General features: G+C 35.3%; 1 protein-coding gene across 1 annotated transcript in view; it reads right to left on the minus strand.

Moving 5' to 3' along the window:
- The window catches only part of DNTT (DNA nucleotidylexotransferase), a 74,335-nt gene that overhangs the window by 38,504 nt on the left and 10,828 nt on the right, over positions 1-25,003 (minus strand). The window contains exons 4-7 of the mRNA XM_059477024.1: positions 17,665-17,835; positions 16,307-16,378; positions 13,516-13,639; positions 12,278-12,410 (exon numbers count right to left, since the gene is read on the minus strand). Coding sequence (XP_059333007.1) covers positions 12,278-12,410; positions 13,516-13,639; positions 16,307-16,378; positions 17,665-17,835 — 500 coding nt within the window. The remainder of the gene's footprint in view (positions 1-12,277; positions 12,411-13,515; positions 13,640-16,306; positions 16,379-17,664; positions 17,836-25,003) is intronic.

Consider the following 25,003-nt stretch of genomic DNA (forward strand, 5'->3'; position numbering starts at 1 on the left):
AAGAATGTATTTGAGAAGAAGCAATCCACAAGGCTTTAATGGGTTTGGGTTTTTGTTTCCAAGACAAGCCTTAGTGGTATGATAGAACAGTTATCATAGCGGATGATTATAACCAAATCCATCATATTAGATTTTGCTGCTATTTAATGCTGATTTTCCATTCTTCAAAAAGACTGCCTAAAACATTTCCATCTACTTCTCCCACTGTACAGCAACAATCCATAATATATTCCACCACTTCCAAACTAAAAGGACTATTTCTGACCATATCTTTTAATTTATGCCTTTCATACATGATTTATTGCAAACCTTTTTAGTCTTTTCCCATTATCTGACATGTAGAAAATAGCCTGACTCATATTGTAACAAAAAAAGAAAAAAATTAACCAGCAGCTACTTCCTTGTTATTATGTCACCACACCACTAGCAATATCACATCACACTTAATTAAAATGTTGTGGCTACTCTTGCTCACAGGGATCTGCAAAATGTATCCCCTAGCTGCAAGGTCACTGATGTTTGCAGCTTTTCTCATGATTATCTGACAGGAAACATCAGTCTTAACTTGTGCTGTCAACCATCCTTACAGCAACTAACCATTCTACGATAAACTTGGACTGCTGCTAAAGAGCCTATCAGCAATAAGTAAACTCTGCTATGAATGTCCTGTTTTCAAGCCAGGTTCCTGGGCATAAAATCATGAAAAAAATTACAAAGTGCAATACATAGCACAATTAAAACTGATTTTCGATCTCTCAAGTCTAAATATCAGGTATTTGCTTCTGCAATCTCTGAACCATGTGGCATCTGACCTGAAGAACACTTTTGCACATGGTGAACCACAGAACACTATTGTTTGTCACAGTGACTGCTCACTAAGACAATGCAAAATTCTCACAACTTCATCTCTGACACAGATGCCCTGAGACATTTATGTGTGAAGAATATTAATAGTAAGAAATACACTCAAAAACACTGAGGCATCAGAAACTTCTCAGAGAAAACAACTTACATCCAAGAAAGACTGCACACAAGACAAAATGTATTAAATAATTTCTGTTTCTGTCCTGAATCACTTAGGCACTGCAGTTCAGAGGTAAGAGATGCTGAAGTACCATTGCACACAACAAAACAAGAAATAGACACTTCTTTCCTGGTGCACCAAGGTATGTCTAACAGAAAGCTGGCTAAGCATCATTAGCACTATTCTGTCTTAATTAACATTAATTAAGCCTCTTAATCATAGCCAAGCCCTATCCTTGGCCTATTAATGCTACCTTAGAGCTGACTCTACTGCTGGGAACTTAGTCTAAGACTACTGCCAGAGTTTTGTTCCAACTACCCTTTATGCAGAGTTCTGATGATTTTCCTTTAGAGAGTCACTTTCTTCTGCATGTCTCTTACTGTTACAAAGACAATTGTTCTGTCTCTCTTCATTCCATTCCCACCTTGAGCGGCCTCAACTTTGTAAGGCATACTCTACTTAGCAGGTGGACCCCAATGAAACGATTTTATAGATAACATGTAAGGAAAAGAACTATCTATCAAACTAGGCATCTCCACCTCATCAAAGCCATGTATAGCTTTGATTTGACCTCTTGTGCTTTGTGTTTCTCTTTTATCTTACTACTTTATCTGAAATCTCCTGTCTTTTTTTAATTTTGCTTCCTCATCTTTCCCTTAGTATATTCCACTATCTTAAAAGTCCTCCTTGTACCCAATGCTCTATAACTTTTAGAAGATTTTTTACTTACCAGTTTTATGTAATATCATGAATATATTTTATTTTAGAGCTATTTATTTGTGAGACAACTTGTAAGATACTTAGATGTTCATCCATATATGGAAAATAATTTTCAAGTAGTATATTTTAAAAATTATACTTGAACACGCTTCTTGGCCTAAGTATTAAAATTGATCCATTTAAATTCATTGGCTGAGCATTTCAGAAAACTCTGCATGGTATTAACTGAATTCATGTCAAATGTCTATAAGAGACTCTCCAATTATTGTGACTCTTGAGAGAAGTACTTCAAAATATGATGCCTCCCCATAATATCCATGCAAAAGGCAAAAAATGCAAACATTTTTTTAAAACCCCTCACTAACAACTTGAAACATTTGGTTTTGCTACAAATTCTGAGTGATAATTTTAGTTGATTGTGTATTCTCTGTCTAATCACTCGATCTATTATTCACAGAGAGGATTTAGCAAAGCTGGCCAAGAAAATGAGAAAAAGCAAAAGGATTTAGGTGGACAGTTGAAAATAAATGAGACAGAAATGTTTTAATACAAGTTGTCAATTCAATTTCTTGTCTAAATACTCAATCAAAATATTTCAGTCATCTTACAAAGGCATTGTGACACTTCACAGAGGTTTCTGTACCTCTGACTATCTCTTCCAGATGCATATACCCTTGTCTTTAGATGAAATGACACCACATGAATATGAAATTTCAATAACTGAGGCTAATCATGAGAGAGAAATTCTAACTAGAAAATTCATTTTGCTAAAGAAAAAAAGAAAACATTTGAATTATAGCCCCTACCAGGAAAATAATTACATTTCATTAAGAACTGAAAATTTTCACAGAAAACAAACAATAGTCATAGATATTTTGGTAGATATGTTAGAAGTAACCCTAAACATAAATGTATGATTCACTTCATTCACTAATTTCATTTCTGGGCAGACAGCTGCTCCATAATCCTGTTGGTATGTTTTAGCCTGCAATACCTATTCCCCAACAGCAATATACAAATTCTCCTATCCTCTAGAACTAAAAAGAAAATCCAAACCAAACAAACAAGAAACCAAACATCACTGAAATGCCACTAAAATTCCAAAAAGAATGAATCAAATCTTCACAGAATTTAGACTGTCTTATGCATTATGAAGCACACAATAAAATTAAAAACTTAGTGGCAATTACTTATTCATATTCTCCCTTTATCATATTCCCTATGTAATATACCTAATATCAGTAGCACAATAAAGAACAAGTCTGGCAAACTGCTGGAGCCCTATCTTATACACCTCAAATTCATTGCAACTCATATAACACAACTCTACTACAGAAAGTCCTACCAGCTACCATCTCTGATCGTGCACAATTTTTTATCATAAAGAACTGCTTGTCCTTCTTTTTACAGAGTTTGAAAATGAAGCTCTTTCAGTGTGTGAATGCATCTCTGGACATGTTAATGTTAGGTACCAATTATTTGTATAGCTTCCCTTTTAATCATAAGAGCTTTTATTCCCCCATGCCTTATCACACTAATCTACTCCCAAACTACCAGAACATTCAAAGAGTAACAGTTCAACCCTAATGCAGGAAGCAGGTTTTCCAGTTTATTAAATTATACTGATAAATCAATTTTAGTACATGCTCTGTATCATGCAATCTGCCTCTCTGCCTCAGCCCCAGATTATGTGTTATAATAATACCTGGGGCAGTCAGACTTGATGTGACTTTTTTTTCATGATGTGGTCCTATTCAGACTGTCTCAGCAACAGTGTCTGGGTCCTGTGAAAAAGACCTTTTCTGAATTTTATTTAATACATGTTTTATACTCATTGAAAATTATATATTTGGACATTGAAGGAATGTACAAATTCAATGTTCAAGGAAGGGCAAAGCATTTCCCCTTTCAGAGCACCAGAGCAGCGGTTTTAAGGTAAGTCATACCAGAACTTAGCAATTCCATGTTTAATTTCCATAATGCAAATAGTAACCACCACTGCATATGCTAATTGTTCTAAAATGATGAATTAATACTTTTCAGTTTACCTAGCATAATAAAAAACACAATTTTTACTGCTAACCTTTTAAAGTGGGAATGGTGAGTAGAATATGCATTATTAAGTATATTCATTGATAAAGCAGGACTATAAATAATTGTATCATACTCCTTTTATAACTTTTCAAAACATTCACTTTGGCAAAACTTGTCCAGAAAATTGTGTAAATAATGCAAAATCAGTTTTACATTTTTGGAATTCTAATGGTATATTATCTTTAGGAGTGGCACTGCAGAAGGCATTGCAGTTTGGAGCTGGTGGTGCTGTAATTGGTACTGACAGCTGTCACTGCTCCTTTCCACTTAGGTGGGTCTAATGAGGCAGCCGTCATGAGAGATTGGTGTTTGTTTCAGAGCTGGGACTTCACATCAGGAGAAAGCAACTTAGCTGTAAGTTATCATCTGACACACACAAGCTACCAAAATGGCAAAACTGAACTCAGCGCTGAAACCTACTGTAGCTAATGGCAGCAGCACTCTCTTGCATTTCGATAAGCAAAGCCACTGGGAAGGAAACCCAGGCAGTGCAAATCACTCAGCCCAGCTTCCTGCCCCAGATGGCTTTTCTTGGGTCCCATGCTGAGCAGTAAACACAGAGTCCCTTGCCCATGCCTGCCCTCATACACAGAGAAGGATTCATCACAGTGAATCATCTCTGTTACATAGTGAAGGTCTTGAGACACTCAGCCAAAAATGAGAACAAACATCAAACAGAATTATGGAAACATCAAAGATGCTTTTGAACAAACTATGGTAGATTTCTAACAATTTCTATCACTTTTTGTGTGTGTAAAAGGCATACTATGTTGTAAACACTAAATCCATGAAAAGATTAAATTAAACATTTTACATTAGTACAGACTGAACCAATTTTAAAAACATTGGACATCTACTGTTTAGGTTTAAGATTATTTGTAAGATGTCAGAATAAATTTCTGAGGAGAATGTGCATTGTTAACTGACTATCCTTCACACCATTTCATAAAATGCTTTTAATGTGTGACTCCTTTTCAAAAAAATTTCATCACTTCTCAGTCATGCATCTTTCTTAAAGTTTTAAATAGATCTTTTTGAATTACTCTTCCTTAATTTCCATTCACTGACAAAACAAAGATGTGAATTTTTTGTCTCATCTCTGCACATTGTCACTAGCATTGCACAAAAAAAAGGTTCTTCTTTTGACATTGTATCTCTATAAATGGATTAAATGAGCTGTGAATATCAGGATTTAACCAATAAAAAGAGATCTTTATTTATTTAGAATGTATCAGATCTGCTTCATCTAAAAGTCTAATTGAAAAGGCTATTCAGGTCAGCTGTGATATTAGAAGACAACTGAATCACATTTAATGCTGCTTAAAGGATGTGAATGGGCAGAAAGAAAAATTAAACCATGGCCATTAAAATTTGATTTGACTTAGTGAAGCCATTAACATTTTGGTTTTATGCAGTGGCAAGCGTTCTACAAACATTTCCATATAGTTTAGAAACCTAGAAGTGCCAAATGGCTGACCCTTACATAGCAAAAATGATTGAAAGTGACCTTACAGGGCAAATCAGAAAAAAAAAAAGCAAAAAGGAGAAAAAATGCTTAAATAACATTATTAGCTGTCATTCTGTTCGTCCTTCAGATATAAACAGTCTTCTAGTAATTGTTCACTTTGCTTTTCATTTAACATTCAATTCATTTGGATATCAATGAACATGACATGAAGATGTGGAAAGAAAAAACCTATTTTTGAGATAATTCTGTCTTCTTCTAGTAGTGTACCTGCAGCATGCTGCTTTGTCACCACAAGTTTGCCTTTGCAGTTTGAAAATTCCACTCTAATATTCCCTATACACTGTAATGACAAATATTGTTAATAGCACAAAGCATCCATCAACGCAGCAACTTTAAAAACTTTCATCAGTTTCAAATGAAAATTTTGTCTAGATTAAAATGGTAACAAATCTGATCATATATCATAACTAAAATTTTAGACTGACTGCCTGGAAATTATATAGAAATCCTTAGTTTTGGTTTTTAATCTCATTTTTTCCAATTAAGCTTAAAAAGAAAAGAAAACACCAATACAAGAGACTTTGTATCATTTTGGGACTGTTAAAGTCTGAGATTTCATATCTTGCTTTATAACATTATTTGTATTGCTCTGGCTTACTAGCAATCACCATCAGACTTGATAGGAAACAGAAAGCATTAAACACTGTAAAGGCTCTTACAAATGCATTCCAGAAGGTAAAGGATGATCATAGAAACTGTAAGACTAAGGCAGGGAATTTTCTGGCTCTACATACAGAGTGTAAAACTTCTGGATTTGCAGAAATCAGCCACCTCCATTTCCAGCTCTATGCTTGACCCACCACTTGAACTAGTTTTAGAGATAAGAGAGGCAAATAGCAAAACAGCATCCTTCTAATGAGCTAAAAAGTCTGTAAAAGTAGGAAAGGGTCATGTAATGTAGGGCATGTAAAAAGCTTTGAATCAACAAGTTTTTGAAAGACTTTCAAAGTATATGCCTTGCTGAATGCTCAATTTTTATTAAGTTTCATGGATTCTTACAAAGTTCTTTTTGTCAGTGACTCCCAAATACCTTATTCATCAGTTTCTACTTCATGATTCATTGTGGCTAATAATAGATGAAATGACTGGAAAAATAATCAAAGCTCTAATGACAAAAGGAAGTATCTGATTTACTTCAATAGATTATCTTTTAAATTGACTTGGCTAGCCATTAATTTGATTTTCTCCTTTCTCAACTTAAATATTAATGGATTACAGAAAATTAAAAGCAGAAACTTGTGATGATCCTAGTTCTTTGACAGTTGCAGTGCTTCTAACTCCTGCCAGAGAATATTTTTACTTGCAGTATATCAATACCTCAAGTTCAATCATTTCTAATCCTAGGGAGTTTGGGAAGGCAAAGCTGTTTTACTAAGCTTTAAAACCACCCAGATCAGATTAGAACATCTCCAGGTTAAAACTCTCGTCCAAAGCTGGCTATAGTTTATCAGAGGAAAGGCTGTTCTCATGAATGATAGCCAAGCAGTCTCTCCAGTCTTTTGCTGGAATGATTGCTGGATTATTCCAGGATCTGCTTAAATTTGAGTGTGTGCAAACTACCATATCAGCCTGAATGTTCAGCGAGCAGCTTGCCTCACAACTCCTTTATAGCAGATTTCTCCCTGGAAAATATTAAATACCAGCTTATAAAAAAATCTAATTCTTTCAACAGCAGTAGAAAAAAAGTGAGCAGAAATTACTATATTTGGATTTGAGCACCTGGATATAGTTTGTATCTTCTCCTACCTTGTGTTGCAGAGTGAAAAAAACCAAAGTATAAGTAGAATAAGCAATCTCTGCTTTGGAGTTTGCCTAAAATCTTACTGCAAGAATCTTTTGCAAAATTAATTATATTAATTTAGCAAGTTAGTCCTTACACTATTTTAATCCTAGACCTGAGGAGAAAGAAAATAATTTGTATAACAACACTTCGAATACATTTACTTCAAGAACCTGAAAAAATTTGGTGTTATGTCAGGAATTCTAACCTCATTGCAGAACATTTACAGCCTCCAAAAGTTATTAGGAATATCCAATATCAAAAGGTCAAATGGAGCTTTTGTCAGGATCAGAACTTGTGATCAGATGTTCTATGAGTTATCAAGAACTTCAGCCAGAATTCACACGACAAGCTTGATTAAATAAAGCACAAAGTCTTGTGTATATTCCAAAGCCTGGAAAGTGTAATATTCTTCAGACATTCAATCTCACAGTCTCTCCTTTATGAGCATGTGCCAGCACAGTTAGATAAATGTGATTCCTCATGCCATATAGAAGTCTTATTTCTGAAACAAAGGTGCCACAATAACCTTGGTTATTTATCACTGCATGAACCTGTAAAATAATCTCTCAAAGTCTTTCTTTGTCTCAGCTATTTCATCTTATCTCCAAGATTGAAAGAAGAGATATCTTTAAATTATTTTCTTGGTGCAGAACAGGAAAGAGCAGAATCCTGTCCCATGTCATTACTTTATGCATTCCTTTGCCTTGTAGGAAATGTCACTGCACACAGGAAAGAATTTTTTGCATTGTAATATCCAAAAGTATGGCTGTGGTGCCTGACAAACACAGTCACCATGTCCTTTGCTCTCTTCATTGCTTTTCTATTAATAATTCTTATCTACAAATGTTACAGTGTATCAAATCCTCATTTCTAAAAGATAATAAAAAATTCAAGCAAGGAGATAGTGATCTACACTCAGGTTCATGTTAGGACAGAATTAACAATAAGAGAGACTGGCAATAAAACTTCCTTAAAGACTGATACAGCATGGAAAAATTAACCTCCCCTAAAGATAAAACAAGACAAGATACACTAGTTATTCTTCAGGATGCAATGCCCAAGACAATTGAACAGCTTCTTCAGAACTGCAATATGAAAAATTACCCAAAACAAAACCTCTCCTTAGTCTACTTCACTTTCTCTAAAGGCTAAGGTTGGAGAAGCCAACAAGAGTGTGTCTAAGTAAATGTTTGAGAAAGGGACAAGTGAAATCATAATACTAAGAGGATCTCTAAATAATTTTTTAAAAAATAAGTGCCTATAGATGATATGGCACCCATGCCCTCACACAGAGAAAGAACTCAACTGCTGCAGAGCTAACCACAACTGTTACATCCAGCACAATAAAACTGAACCCTAATTTGTAAATAATTTGTGAATCAGATGGACAGGGCACACAGAAAACCATTCTGAAAACACAGTTCTTATATATGTATATATATAATATTCTTATTATGGTACGTAATTCTTATTCCAGATCCTTTTCTGAACTTCTCTAGCCAAATTTGGAGGCTGTGGGTATCAGTACTGAGATATGAGCAACCAGTAAAGAGACTGAAACCATAAACTACATATAGGATACAGTGTTTCCTCCAAGCTCTTATGAAACCTACAATTTAGATCACATATTGGGGCAAAACCAAGTATCAGCAGCTAAATCAAGTTAGCTAAAAACCAGGATCTTACAGAATACCATAATGCTCCAGTGCCTTGTCATTACTAATGACCCTACAACAATGCTAGTATTACTATTAAAGGCATTAACATACTGCTAATAGGAATAAAATATTCTGTAACATGCAGTGATATCCACAAAATGAATTAATGCTGTTACTACAGAAATCTCCTTAATTCTCTTCATGGAATAAAATTACTCTTTTAATATCCACAGGAAAAAGCAGTTGTCAGGTCCACAATTTAACTCATTTAAAAGTGATAACACACATTAGCCTAAACTACACTCCTGTCTTGGATATAGCTGGGACAAGTGCATTATTTATCAGGGATGTTGCTGATTAGAATAAGGTGTTTCTTCTCCCCATCCCAATGCCCCTGTTTATGTGGGAAGGGATACTTCACCCTCGGGGAATTGTGTAACCTATGAAGTGCTATTCTCCACCTCAGAATTTGTCTCATTAGCTTAAATCACAAAATAAGAAAGGCTGAGCACTGAAAATAATACTATGCCAATTCAAACAGACTTTGCAAATTCAGTCTTTCTAATAATGTTGTCCATGGCATGATTTATATTGCACTATCAGCATCTTTGATTCTTCCTCTGCAGTCACCCTCCCTGACACCTTACCTGAATAGAAAATTAAATACCTTCCACACCATGTGGGTGTGATTTATTTTATAACTACAGTTCCTCTATTTCTGTATTTCCATGCATTACAATGTTGCAATTTCTGTTTCAAAATGACCCAGATAAGTGTTGGAAATGTTGACAGAAAAACAAAAAGAAAAAGAAAAACTCTCCCAACATCTCAATTGAAACTATACTCACTGAAACTCAAGGAATGTTTTACAGCAGTTCCTATAGGAAAGTAATGAGGGATAAACTTACCTAGACTTCATTAATTTATTAATTTCTGCTCCTGAATTATTTCAAATTAGAAAGATATGAAGGGTTGCCATCATGATTCTTTTATTTTTTACCAGACTAGGAAAATAAGCCATACAAAAGGTGAAAGATTAATCAATCCAAAGAAAAGTCCATTAACAAGTTTGCTGGGATTTAAAATAAAACAGAACAAAACCTAACAGTTACTTTACCTTTTGTACTATGCTTCTTAATTTTGATTTGAAGAATCTCTGCATCATCTGATTTCTTGACATTTAAAGGAAAATATTTAGTAACACAACAAATATATGCACCCATGTGTGTACATAATAGATTTGGGGAAAAGAATGTAACTTTCATCTCTACTTTCATATTTCGCTTCTATTGAATCTCCATAGCTGCAGATCTCTATGGAAGTTCTGCTTGTTTTGATCCATCCAGTTCTCCTGCATAGTAAGGTTTATGAGACTCATGACTTTGAACTCTCCAATCAAAAATCTGGAGGAAAACAATCAACTGTTAATTTCTTCCCAAGCTATGAAACAGGACTACAAAGCAAGGCAAATCTGGGTCCTGGGTAGATCATTCAGAGCAATCATGAGCTACTTTTCCTCTTATAACAGCAGTGTACAGGGTGTAGAATGAGGGAACTGTTTAAATGATATGGCTTGCCTATTTATGAAAATATTTATATAAAGATGAAAGGAACAAAAAATAATTTGGTAATTGAAAACGGTGAGCTACTAAGCTTATACAAACTTCTTGCTGAAGAGCATTTCCACTACAGGAGACAGGCAAAAAAGAACAGATGTAGTCAACCCTATTGCAACTCAGCAATTAAAATACAGGGGCCTGAAAGAGGCATCTCAATCCATCAAGTTATCTGCAAATCCTGCACTGCAGCATTTCTTTTCCATGGGCTGGTAAAATACCATTAGGACTGACATATTGAAACCTATTGTTCAATATATTCTTGTACAGTTAAAGGCATGTAATTAGTAACAGAATTACCCACTAGTAGGCATCAGTAGGTACTTAAATAATTTCTCTTCTGCCTTGCTACACCCATTTAGAGATACAAAAGCTTATTATTAATAAAAAAGAGAATGACTATCATATCTCCCCACGACAATAAGCAAGACTAAAGGCTTTAATTTGATTTGTGAGAGTCAAACTTTGCAAACTATGCTACCAACAAAGCTCACAAATACACTACATTAGATGAAACTGGGACTTTTCAGTAAATAACCCATAAAGCTCTGACCCATCTAGATGTGTTAATCAATTGCATCCAAGTTACCAATAACACAAGGTCTCTGACTGATTTGCATCAGTGGGGAGAGTCTCCTAAATAAAGATTCCCTTAAACAGAGACTCTCTTGAGAGACACCACGTGTCCCTGAAACAAAGACTCACAGAATGATGACATTTGAGGTTTTGAACATAAAATTTCACCTTGTTCCTAAACCTCTGGTCAGGGTTCCTACTTAGCCTAATGCTTCTTATTGACCACACAGTTTTACTGAAATTATGTAGCTGGAGACTACTAACATTCCCACAATAAATATGGGATATCCAAGGAATAATTATAAATATCATGAAAAGGGACAAATATGATAAAAATATTCAACACAATCGCTGAACTGTAGAAATTATAAATTATAAAAGGCCTTAATTTAGTACTGGATTGAGTCTGACCTATCTAGGTTTACAATATTAAAACACACAGGTGATATATTAATTATTAATATTCTTCTGTCTTTTGCTCTCATATCAGTTTTAGATGCATGAGAGTCACAGAATTGTATATTTTGAGTTTTATGAGAATAAGTATCTTTCAAAGATACTTTTATATTTAAAATATATTCAAAGTCTTACAATGTATGAAATTCAGCAGCAAGAGGTAGAACTGACTACATTTTTTTGTTTAAGAGCATAACATGTAGCACAAGGAGGACATAATGGGGGACTGGGAATAGAGCAAGGAAAGCAGAACTCCTGAAGACCATTTCCAGTCTCAGTACTCTGTTGTGTGACTGTAAGAAAGCTCTCAAATAAGTGGTGAAAGAATAGATTTTCTGAAAAACAGCTTTGGGTTTGGTTTTGCAGAGCAAGATCAAAATTATTTGTAATAAAAATCAACCAGGAAAGGAATTCTGAGATCATCCTATTTATACAGATGTTAGTATATATTTAATTTAGTCAGTGCTTTATAGTAATTTTAGTAGCTGTTTATTCCAAGTATAGTTCTAACAGTACAAACCAAGACTGCCTTAAGCCTGCCTTCAAGCATGGCCTTACAATAGTCTTAGCCTTGGGAATTCAGATGCAGTAAAACTAACCATCTACAGCAACAAAAAACAGGAACCTGGGACTGTCATAGAACTGCTCTCCTGTTCAAAAAAAAAAAAAAAAAACAACCAAACCAACAAACAAACCCACAAAAATGTTGAAAACAAACTCTGATACTTTCCCACAAAGCTTCTTTGATTTTTCCATGACACAAACATCCTTTTTTATGCACCTGCATAAAACAGCCAAGTGACCTCATTTTTTTTCACTCACCTCCTGAAACCACCAGTTATGGTGACTAAAGCATCTGGTAGAAATGTACACACAGTATTCTTGACAATCAAGCTCACTGCATCTGCCTCTGCCTTAGACACACAGCTAACAAGGTCCTCGTAGTAGAGAAGCCCTGGAAATCAAAGGGGAAAAGTGCTGATCACTCCACAGAAATAATAAAATATACACAGCATTATTCAAGGCCCAAATCACAGGTGGTGTGGGTACAAGGGAACACAGGGCAAAGACAGCCTCTTTCTTCCCTCATCTTTGTCCATAGAGTTTATGTGTATTTTTGTCATTACAATTTGTCATGTAATTTGTCAACACAGCAATAACAATAATTCTCCACTTTCTTAGGACCTGAATATTTATAAATTACTCTGACTTCCCTATCATCTCCCATCAATGGCATTTTTGTATGAACTGTTTCAAAAGGCAGTCTTCCCAAAATAATGGTCTTCTACACAAGTATAGAGCCCAGAAGTATGTGAAATATCCCAGCTATCTTATTTCTGATCATAGAGCTTGGGTTGAAAGTACCCAGTATGGCAGCTTGCTTCACATTTGAATATGACATGTAAAATGACATGTAAAAGAGGGACAAAGAAGCACAAATACAAGAAATTCGATCCAAGGGAGCCTGAGGTAACAAATTTAATGTAAAATAAAGTTACATTATTTTAATGTCATATTATAGAATATGTTTTCCTTAATGTAACTCATTTCTTTGTTTAAATTAGTTCATTTATTTAGGGAAACAGTGCATACACACAAAATCTATGGGGAAGGAATATTACTTGTGATCAAGTTAACATTTTAAAGCTAAGATGTACTAGGATTTTAGAAAAAAATTTATAAGTACTTTATTACAAGTCTAGATTTATCAGTAAATTAGGGCTGCCTTGAGGGAGACAGATCTCCTCTGAAAAGTAGTTTTGGGCTTTCCCAATTTTGTCATTTTTTCACAACCTGTGCAATAATGAATCATTAATAGTTTTGTGTATAAGAGATTTCATTTGGTATCTGTGCAAGCAATTTAAAAATATGCATATTCCTATGTTTTGAATGACATAATTTTGAATTAGGAGCTCAGCTGGTCCAAATATTTCCACCTAATAACTCAGTATTCCAAGACTGCAGCAAGAGAACAGAAATGAGCTTTTCCTTCCCCTGTGACTCTGTTATCAAGTTCTTAGAGCACTGAGATACAAGTTTTTATGACACTCTCACCTTACCTGCTTTCTGCATTTTTGACAGCTTCAGGGTCTTGTCAGCTTTTACCTCTTCCACAGTTCGCAGACCCATTCTGTACCATTTCTCAGATGTCTTCACTCCCACTCCAAAGACTGAAGTGAATTGCTAAGGTCAGTAGAAAAACATTTCAGTGCTGCTTTCTAAAGCAGCAGTGAATTAATAATAAGTAGGCAACAACAAGGTTTCTCAGGGAAAGCAATGGCAGAGTTAAGCCTACACTGAAGACAAATAGTGTGATACAAACCTACAGGTTCAGCTTCCCTTCCCTTGTAGCATGACTACATTCAACAGAACTGGTTTTATACATGGGCAGTTCTCATTAACATGAAATCCAAACAAAAATACAGCAGTAGTCCCAGTACCTTTATATAATTTACTAAAATGTACACTTTTAACTAAGGTTTGAAATAAGGGTAGTATTCTTTATTTGTACTCCATTTCTTAATAGAAATCAAACAGTGACATTAGATAGCTCGATTCCCTGACACTGATGGGATAGAACAAGAGATGTCACAACTTTATCTTCAGAATTTGACTGACATTATGGCTGTGTGCTATATGCGCTACCAGCTCTCAAAACAAAAAAAAAAGGCCAAAAAAAACCCAACCAAAAAATCAAACAAAAAAAGCCAAAAAAAACCAAAACATCAAAATAAACAAACAAACAAAACAAAACAAAATAAAAACCAAAAACCCACACATTCCTGAACAAACCAAAAAAGTGACAAACAAAACATGCCAAAATCTTCCAGTCCACCAGAAATTTTTGTGTGGTCATGTTCCATCTATAACAAAGTCATATTGTTCACTAAGTTATTACCCACAAAAGGATGTAAAGCAGAAGCTGTAAGCATGATTCACTGGATTGCTATCTCATATGGAAGAAGAGGGAAAACTTTCACGTTTGCCTAAAAGCACGTTCTTTATGTTCACTTTGTCAATGCTGTAGCTCTCCACCTTGCATTGTACTTCTATGGAATTCGATGAGTAACTGTGTAAGACATGAACAACTGCTCTTTTCCATTGAATCTACAACCTCTGAATCCCAAACATCCTGGCTTTATTTTGTGGTTTTGTGAAGATATTCATTCCTTTGAAATAATTAAGATTTTAAAATTGAAAAATTAAAATAATTGATAATATTAAATAGGAATTGCCCTACATTTTGTATATAATGTGTGAAATTACCTACTCTTTGTCTGAATCATGGGTGCTTATAAAAGGATATAATTTTTTTAATACTTTGATTTTTACCTCTTTATGTTTTTGTGAGTGCTGAAATATTTTCGAAAGGGTCTATTACTGGGTTTTAAATTATTCTAGGAGACTTAATTAATGCTGAGAGAAAGAACTAAAGAAAAAGGATTCTATACACCCAAAGTTTTAGGGGAAAAAATAAAATTGTGGCTTTTTCTTTCTATACTTAGATCCATTATTATTTAGCATGTTTTTAGATGCTAGAGATGCTGCCAGCCATGCAGCACAAGTAACAGGGAGCCCATTTCTTTTCAGCTGGTGAAACCCATCACACAAACTGACTCTCTGCAGCACCCACTTCTGTCAGTTCATGTCCCTGCATCTAAAACATTGGCTATAATTTAATTCAGTCATTTGATAACCATGGTCCTGGGGCCAGCAGTGATCTTTCGAGCTGTGATAAATGAAGCAGCAGGTACCAGACTATGCTAAACAGGAAAATCTAAGAATTCACTAATATGAGATTCTTCTCAGAATCTCATAAAAAATCAGTGGAAACAACTGGTCACAACTAATTTAAACAAAATGTTGAGATGTATGCTCAGCTAAGAAGTAGAGCCACCTAAGTTTGTTGTAATTTTGCATGTGAAACAAGGTATAAAGCATATTTGAGATAATTTGTTTCCTAATAGGTTTTTTTCTAATCTCCAAGAGATTTTCTTAAACCCTGAAGATTTAATAGCTGTTCCTCAATCATGCTGTAATGCAATCATGCATTAATAAGAAAGGCTGCTTCTTGAATTCTACTATACATGTGAATGTACACCTCTTTTTGAATATCACTAGAGATGACATCAACAGCTGTCACTGAACACCCTTCCATTGCAGGTCAGAGAGAATGGAAGAGCCTTTGGATAGCTGAAGCAAAAGTGAGTGATAACAGGGAGAATTAAACAATCCTTACTCTGTTTTAATTTTTCTGAAGACTGAGTATAGAGATCAAAAATTTTGATCTCTATAAAATTTTTAAAAATGTTTGTTCATCCTGCATGCTTCCAATGGAGAATTCAATATATATTTCAGTAATGGGAACTGCGGTATTTATGTGGTTTAGATTCCCTGCAACTATGAAGTTGTGTGAATAAGGCTCTACAACATGCCTAAGGAAGAAACAGCTCCAGTCCTCCTGCCTCACACAAAAGAGAATTACAACAGATCTGAGTCATCTTCTTCATCTGTTTTTTTCTTAATTCCAGAATAAAATGAAGTAATTTTAAAAGTATAAACAGCTGAGGCAAAAATGAAACTAACATCACATTAAACTTACAGCAAAGTGTAAGTTGCATTATATTACTTAACAGTAACTATGTATACACCACATTAATTAAAAATAGAAAGTTATTTCACATTATTCCTTGTCACTGTTTCTCGATATCCCTTTCTTTTTATTCAAGACCTATCCTTCTTTGTACTAGATATTGGTTTTCCCTTTATAATAACATGGATGGCCTTGTCCAAGTTCTACTAAAGGGAGAAAAATTTTTAAACAGCAGCAACAAAACTCAAAGGATTTACCTTAAATGCCTTGTACCGCTCATCATTTAACACTTCTTTAACTCTAGAACTCTCTCCTTCTTCAATAATCTCCTAAACAAAGAAAAATATTATTTATTAAAAATAATTAAAAATCCATTTTAAGACCTTACTACAATTACAAGATTTAGTGAAATAATCTAAAATCAAGTTTTATCAATATTTATTAATCAATAAAGAACCCCTAGCAAGCATATTGTTTTATTCCCTTAGGATCAAATTCTGCAACCCTTCTAAAGAAAGAAAATTGCTGAAGGATGAAGGAGAAACTGGAACCACAGAATAAATTTCACAGTCCTTACTTACTCATAAATTTACTCAAGGATGAAGTAGAAACTGGGACCATGGAATATATTTCACAGTACTTATTTACTCATAAAGTCGCAGCCAGAAAGCAGTTATTTATCACAAGCTATCAATGACTTGTCCTAAAAATTAGATTTCATTATTTGGTTACGTTTTCTACTCTCAAAAGTAAGACCATTGCAAGAACAAATACCTTTTTTCTGGAGTGTCCATTTCTTTTAGTCTTTCTGATAAAAATTAAAAATAAAACTAACAAAGAAAACCACCAATAGCACCCCTAAAAACCATCCTATTTTTGTGGAATCTCCATTGCAATCCCAGCCCCCACACAGGAAGTACTGAAAGCACTTCAGAGGGTGCATTCTTAACTGGTGGAATGGGGAAATGAGGACCCAGAGCAAAGCACAGCACTCAGCAATGACCCCTGAGCAGCTACCTGCTGGAACAGCAGCACTCAGATGCGGGTCCTGAAAAGGCTAAGAACTGAAGAAAAATGCAGGGAATACTCCAAGTTCCAGTAGGAATGTAGAGTTCATCCATCACCGGGCTAAAAGGCTCTGCTACAACTATATATAACTTGCTATAACCTAGCAAGGTAAGATTTAGCATTAAAGTACTAAAATATTTACCACTTCCACAAAAAATATATTTCTAATAAAGCATTCAGGTGAGTGAAGTGATGTTGCCAAGGGCAGAAGTCACATGAACAAAACTATTAACAGTTTAACTGTTGCATCGAAATCAGAGTGAGCCCTTAGAAATTCCATGCAAAGCTCATACTGCTTTATTTATTCCCTTGTATTTATTCACTTGTTACCCTCATTCCTAAGAGTGGGGGTTCCATGACTGACCCTTGTGTTATCACAAAAGGTTTCCAAAAATCATTTCATTCTTAGAAGCATAGAAAACACATTGTTATTACAGGAAATGCAGGAGGTTTGTACACACACAGAGATGTGCAGTGCTCCTCCCTGTGACCTGTAAATGCTGACCTGTAAAAGAATCCATTGGCAGATAATTCAGAAGTACATTACCTCAATGATATCTCTGACTTGGTCTCCCATGCAGGGCAACCCTTGGATATCTTTCATTCTGGTTACTGAAAATGGAAGAGATTTCAGCAAAGAAGCTGCCCTTAAAAATTCCAGGCAGAATATTTCATTTTCTTTGAACTCATAATTTTCTGCCATTACCTCAAAGGCATCCTGGGACAGGGTGAGGTAGAGAAAAAAAAAAGTTAAAGTTTAATAAAAGCTTAAAATACTCAGTATGCTCCTTAGAAAGGTTACTTTGTATGCTAATTCAAGAATTACTCCTTTTCACTACATAGAAAATATAGAGTTCATTAAAAAAAAAAGCAGCCCAATTTTCTACCAACTTGAAGTTTTCCAGGTGTCATTAAAACAGTATTTTAGAGCCAAACTTGAAAACATTTTGTGAGGTTTGCCTTCTATATTCTATGTGGATCTTATAATTCGGTGTCAAATAGAGCCATAATTTTTAGAATTATGCCCAACCATAAGGTAATCCAGCAGATCACCATGTAACGTTTGCATTTTCAGACACAACCAAATAGGAATCTGTGGCAGTACTGGAAACCACCTGCATCTTTTTGAGCCATTCTTCTACTTGGTAATTTAGGGAACAAATTCTCCTTTTCTTCATTTTTCAAATAGAAACACATTTTCTTTATGGCTCTTTATGGTTTGGTTTATTTAACATTGCACTCAAAAATACCTGAGGAATGTCCATATAGCTGTTTTTTTCCTAAATGATCCAAATGAGGTCTATCTCCCTCACAGAATATATGAAAAAATATTTATATTAACAGCAGAGAATTTTAGAAATTAAATGCAGGGAACAGACCACACAAAGGTGTAGAGGAATTTTTTTGTTGTTTGCCACTGTAGAGTATCAGCTTTTGAGAGGGAACCAATGCTGCAAAACCATCTTCTTGATTAGAGTGCTCAAAAAGTCCTGGAATGTTTTTTCTCACTGCCAAAAGGCAGCTTCTCACATGCACATCTGAAGTGTCCTACACTGAATAATCATGAAGTGTTCTACACTGAATAATCAGCCCTTGTGATAATTGTGTCTGCACATCCCAGCACCAGCCCTGCTGCACAGAGGTGTCAGCCCCTTCCCACTGCCAGGAGGGCAGCTCTCAGAAAAGCTGTGTCACCATCACTACTGAAAAACACAACCACATGAAGCATTTCACTCAGAGGCTGTTGATAGTCAGCGAGAAAATATAATCAAAGCATTTTTATGATTCTAGCTTACATTTTTCAGTGTTTTCCTGCCTTTGTGAAGCTCATTAAGCTGTTTAAAATAAACAATTAAAGAGTATTGAATATTCATTATTCTCTGTGCAAAAAAACCACAGTGCCTGCAAATGCTGCAACTAATTACAGGTGGCTTTTAACGTAAAACTGCTTTTACAATTCTTTTTATTAAAACATTTATTTATTAAAAAAAGATAGCAACTGGACTTGCTGTCTATTAAACAGTATAGCTCATATTGAGTAATATTCTAGAGGGGAAAAGCATACAAAAACCTAATATTATTTAATAAAAATCTACAATCTAATGGATGTCTGGTGAAGTCAACTTATGGTGATATAAAAAGGAAAGTTATTGACCATTTATTCTAAACTATTATATGTCTTACATGAAGCACCTCACCTTCACTTTATCAATCAGATCAATATTCAGATTACCTATTTAAAAAGTACAGTTTAAAAGGAAAGTAAATTTCCAGAGATTTCCAGCGCATTAGAATTTCATTATCTTCAGAGTACTCTGCAAGGTCTGCTCTAATTAAATATGTAACAGAGCTGGGCTACATTTCAGTTCTTTGGTTATTGAAAATTTTACTTCTGTCTCTGAAATTGTGGAATGTTTGTTGGTGAGACTTGGATTAGGCAAAAATGTGGGGTTTAAATGCACTTCCAGGTTCCAGTGGATCAGATCCAAGACCCACTAAGATTTTGCTGAATTGTGTTAAAAATAAGAAAGGTGACAGATATAGACAGGAATTCTGATTCTCATTTAATATCTGGTATTTAAGAACTAATAAGATAAAATATCATTCATTTCATCATCAAAGTTACCAGTAATCATCTTATATATGCAAAAAATGCAAACTCAAATACTATAAATACTAAAAATCACTCCTGTGAAACCAAGAAAAAGTGCAAGATTCTCAAATAATATATGAGAATGATTCTCAGAAAAAAATAATCAGTAAGACCATGCTACTTTCTGGCTGCTGAACAGCTGACCCAGTAACATTCAGCCTGATTATCAGAGTACAAGTCATGCAGAAAAGCAAAACAAATTAGTGGTCCCATGTGCTATTTCATACTATTCTCAACAACAATGTCAGAGCTGGTCCATTGCTACTTGCAAAACAGTCTTTAATAAACTCAGTTTAAGACTCTGCTAGAACAGAAATTATAAATATTACACCAAAAAACCCCCATATTTTAAATCTAAAACCCCCATATTTTAAATCTAATCTGTTTTGTAAAGAATTTATTACAGCTTTATGGAGAGGGCACTTGTCTTACAGCTATGTAAGACACTTGTCTTACACTCACAACTTTGCTGCCAGCTTGGAAAACTGCTCCACACCTCCCTACCATTCACTCTCTATTAGGACTGCGAACACTCCAGGGCTTGAATGCTTTCACAATGTGCTTGTACAGCATCTCTCATAAAAAAGGCTCCTACCTTACTTGAGTCTGCAAACATTACTGCAGCACAAATTAGCTAAAAGAGCCAAAGAGCTTAATAGCAAATTGTGACTAAAATCCCCAAAAATCTTACATGGTATGTGTTTGAGAACCTGTTATACTCAGAACAGCAATTTGAGTTAAATTGTTTTCCCTCTCAGTCACTCTTTTCTACTTGTTTATTTAGTAGGTTGCAAATCCAAAGGACAGGTCCCACTACTCATTACACCAGCATCATCAGTGTTTGATGATCATTCAAAAGCAACCAAAGTTTTAGAATGCAGCTTTCATTCAAATGATTTTCCTCTCTCTTCCACCTCTGTAAATCTCAATTTTGTATGTTGGTAGGAGGAGATATCTGGCATGTGAGTGACCTTTGTATAGGCTGAGAGAGAGAAAAATACTTCAGGTGCTTATTTCAAGAAGAATTAAGCAATTTAGGCCAACCTGCATTATTGACAAAAGTTACTTCCAAATAAATGAAATTACTCCTTTTTGTTCAGTCTGATTTTTTTGGTTTTGTATCTGGACTGAAAAGCCCAACACTTTCCCAGATCCTAAGATTTTATCATGTTATTTTACATCAGCTAGAAAAACAAAGGAGCTGAGAAAGTAACAATAAAAGCATAATGTGCATGATCTCAGGGTCTCTGCATAAACACCATTACAAGAAATAAACACATTAGTTCCAGTTGCTCCTCATATTAAGAAACAATAACAAGTTCATTTCTTGAAACATAGAGGAATTCTGAGAAGTTTTAATATTATTCCACATTATAAAAGAAAACAATACAACTTTGAAAAAATGTCTGCTGACACAGCACAGAAATGCAGTTAGAGTGTTAATCACAAAACAATGACCTGCATGATAGATACACTGAGTAATAAGAAATATAAAATACATATATATTACATACATTAATATGGTCAAAGAAAGCAACATAGATTGATGTATCACACAAATTTAAACTGCTGAAAAGTAAAGATGCCATTGTGCTCTCTATTTTACAAAGCACCTTCCCATTTATCTTAAAAATCTGAATACATATTTACTCCTTAGACCAAACAATCAATTATTTTTGAATAGGCATACACTTTGCACACATTCACATCATAATTCATAGGTGCAGTCTGCAGATTTTTGCTGAAGGAAGCTGTGTCAGTGGGACACTACGTGTTATTAAGAGTGTCCATTCAGTTAGTGGCTTTCTACTACACAGCTCCAAAGTTGATTATAAAACTGAAAATGAGGACCTTCTGAGGTATGTTTTAAAACATAATAATAATAACATAATAATAAGTGCTTGAGCCATTGGCATAATTGATACATTCTTTGTAAGATACAAAAGAAGAAAGAAATATTTCTTTTTTATTTTTCTCTAACGTAGTGGAAAGGAAACCAGGCATCTTTCCTGTGCTAAACATCCACATTCTCATTACCATGAGTAACAGCCAAAGCAAAGTAACATCCAGTAGCATTAGCAATAAGCCTTAGAATCACAGAACCATTTGCCTCTGACTTAATTAGTTTCTTCTGTAAGAATTAAATTGTATTTTCCTCACAGAAGAATGTCTTTCTGAATTTTATTGCAGTCTGATATTAGTATTCAAATCCAACATCCCCTCCTGGGCACAGCAGAATGACTCCTTTTATTTTAGCACAAGAAAACACAATGCAGCCTCCAAGTGTATATTTTCAGTGGGAGAGAGAAGATAGCTACAAATAAGCCAGAGAACAATACTGGAATATTATATTCCATAATAACGTTCATATTTAAGACAAACATAAAGGAAACTTGCTAAGGTACAGACACTACTCAGAGGATCTGCTCTTTTGTTCTGCAGCTTTGCCCATGTGAGCAGCCACAGCTCACCTGTGAGTAGGGTGATGTGTTCAGGGGCATTCCTGGACCAGCCAGGTCAGCAAAACCCCAGCAGGGGTTCCCAGCCTGCCTGCCCCCAGGCCAGGGGACACTGGGACCCAAAGACCGCACAGAGACTGAGCCTGAAGCAGTTGCATCTCTACCCCATCAACTGAACCATGGTTCCACTGTCTACTCCTTGGCATCGGACATTCTTAGTGTGTTCTTCACACCACAAGCCTTACTACACAACAGCTCATAAATTATTTGACTAGGACTTGCCCCATACTGAATGCACTAACAAAACCTTGACATCTGCAATTTATGTCAACTCTTTGGTAGCTTCTTCCATGTGTAAAACTGGTTTGTTGTAACTTTCTGCAAGTTTTTTTCTGATTATTACAACAGACAGGAAACATGAGACATTTGAACATTGAAATTGCACCTAGTATATTAAACCACCAGCTTTTCTTCATGAGCTGTCACCAAATATCTGTTATTTTTTTTAATGAGACTTTCATGATGAAATATATGCAGAACAGGACTCAAGATTAAAAAGGGTCACTAATTATCAATTTCTTCAGAAATCAAGAGCCCTAAAGTGCCTCTCCCAAGAAACCAGGATGTATAAATCCTGCTGCACCCTCACTGCTGCCTATTAGTGTCTGTTCCAATGTAATTACTACACTTTCTCAAATGTAACTCCTACTTATTTGAAAGGGGAACTGGATACAACATCTCAAGGCAAAGTCCAGTAAAAGGAAGAATCCAGGAATTCATTGAAGGATGCATTAGCAAATAATAGGTTTGTACCCCTGTTATGGGCATGATCAGAAAACAAGCTAACCAAAGAAAACAGAAAATATGCAAGAAAAGGGAACAAGCCTGGCCCATGTTATAACAAAATGCTACCATCAACACATAACTCAAGATGGTTTGGACCCAATTTTCAGGATGTATGGTATTGACCCAAGGAAAATCTGTCATTTAATGGTTGGCTGCTCACAGCATGCACAAGTGAATTACACCAATGCTTCAGTGCATTTGCTAAGTGCCTGCACTGAGAAATCTGTTGGAATGCTTTTATTTGAGAATGTGAATTACAGGATTAATACAAGGCCAACAAAACAACAGCAAATCTAAAAATCAGGCTCCTGTGACATTAGGCAGACTATCTGGCAGTTCTCCAAGGCATGGGCCCGTTCTGGCAGCCCATAAACACCCAACCCTTCTGCTGTCATTGCCAGCTTTGGCTGTGAGGAATAAGGACAACAGCCCTGAGGAGTTCCATTACAGCTGTCAAGATGCTGATTCTAGACAGATTCATAAACTTACTCAGTTCCACCTCCAGAAACAAAACACAGCATGAACTCTGAGAAGTTACTCTCAAAATATGTTGAAGACGAAAAACTGACACTTTTGTCACCACAAAACCCAGTGTCTACCCAGAAATGTTTAATAAATAGGGTAACAGAAGGGAATCTCCATACTCCCATCATTAAACTGCCCCACTTCTAATGTGTTCAGCTAAATTCACTCAACAAATACAAGCTGTACTTTGACATTAAGACTGCTGCATTGATAAAGCTGGAAGTAATTTAGGGACTGCCTCTGTGAAACACAGGTATAACAGAAACCACTCTAAAAATGTGGTCTAAATGCTAATGACAATTAAATCAACAACTTTGTGCCTTCTGGGAGCAAACATTTTCCTTTGCCATTATCCGTCACATTCCTTTTAATTCTTTACCTTTAGAATGTCTGACAAAATGTTGTGATATAGAAAATTCAGCAAAGAGCCAGATTCCACATTCTACTCTTTTCAGGAAGTGTAGAACTAAGACACTTACTTCCTATTTCTCCAAGAAGTTTGGTATTTTACATAATGTTTCAGTCGTACTATGTTTGGTGTGACATTTTCCCCTACAGCAGCTTGTATTTGATATTTATAAACAGTGAAAAAGAACTGCTGCTTTCAAGAGGTTAAATGGTTGCAATCACAGCCCTTTTTTCTAGCAGGAGGTAGGGAAATGCAGCCATTTCAAAAGCAGCAGTTTTGGGAATACTGGTAACACTGGGGTTGGAAGGGACCTAAGAAGGTCTCTAGCCCAACCTCAGGCTCAAAACAGGGTCAAAACTCAATTCCCATCATGTTGCTCAAAGGGGGCTTTTTGTAAATAAGCAAACAGTTTAACCTACTTGGCTACCATAAACAGTAGCATATATTTGCTGTAATTTCTGATTATTTCAAAGCATAACTACAAGCCAAATTTTAGTTTGTTTAATTTTTAACTGTGCATTCCCAGATCAAGACATGTTTGAGTTCCTTGTAGGTTTATCTTTAGTTCTGAATACCCCAAACGTTTTAGTATTTACCTGGCAAAGGGTTTATATTCACCAATAACTGGTATCTGTTGCTATTCTTTTTATATGAATCTTACAAATAATATTTTCTTGCAGTATTTGTATGTATTTACAGGAACACACAAGTAGAATCATGAAAATTATAAATAATAACAAAACACATAATAAAGCTTTAGGAAAATGAGGAAGTGTTTGATGTTATAGTTGAAACATATGCATGTAACTATGCCAGATATATTTAGACTGCACTACATTAGAGTCTCTGAGAAATGTTTCCTTTTGAGTAGTGGTCACTGAGTATTTAGAGCCAGGAGGAGCCATTAAGCACAAGAACTCCAGAGGAATTTAGACGCAAGGACTCAGACCCTTCATACCCTCTGAAATGTGCAATGTTATGGGCATTAACTAGG

Source organism: Ammospiza nelsoni, chromosome 8, assembly GCF_027579445.1.
Source record: "Ammospiza nelsoni isolate bAmmNel1 chromosome 8, bAmmNel1.pri, whole genome shotgun sequence".
Taxonomy (NCBI): Eukaryota; Metazoa; Chordata; class Aves; order Passeriformes; family Passerellidae; genus Ammospiza; species Ammospiza nelsoni.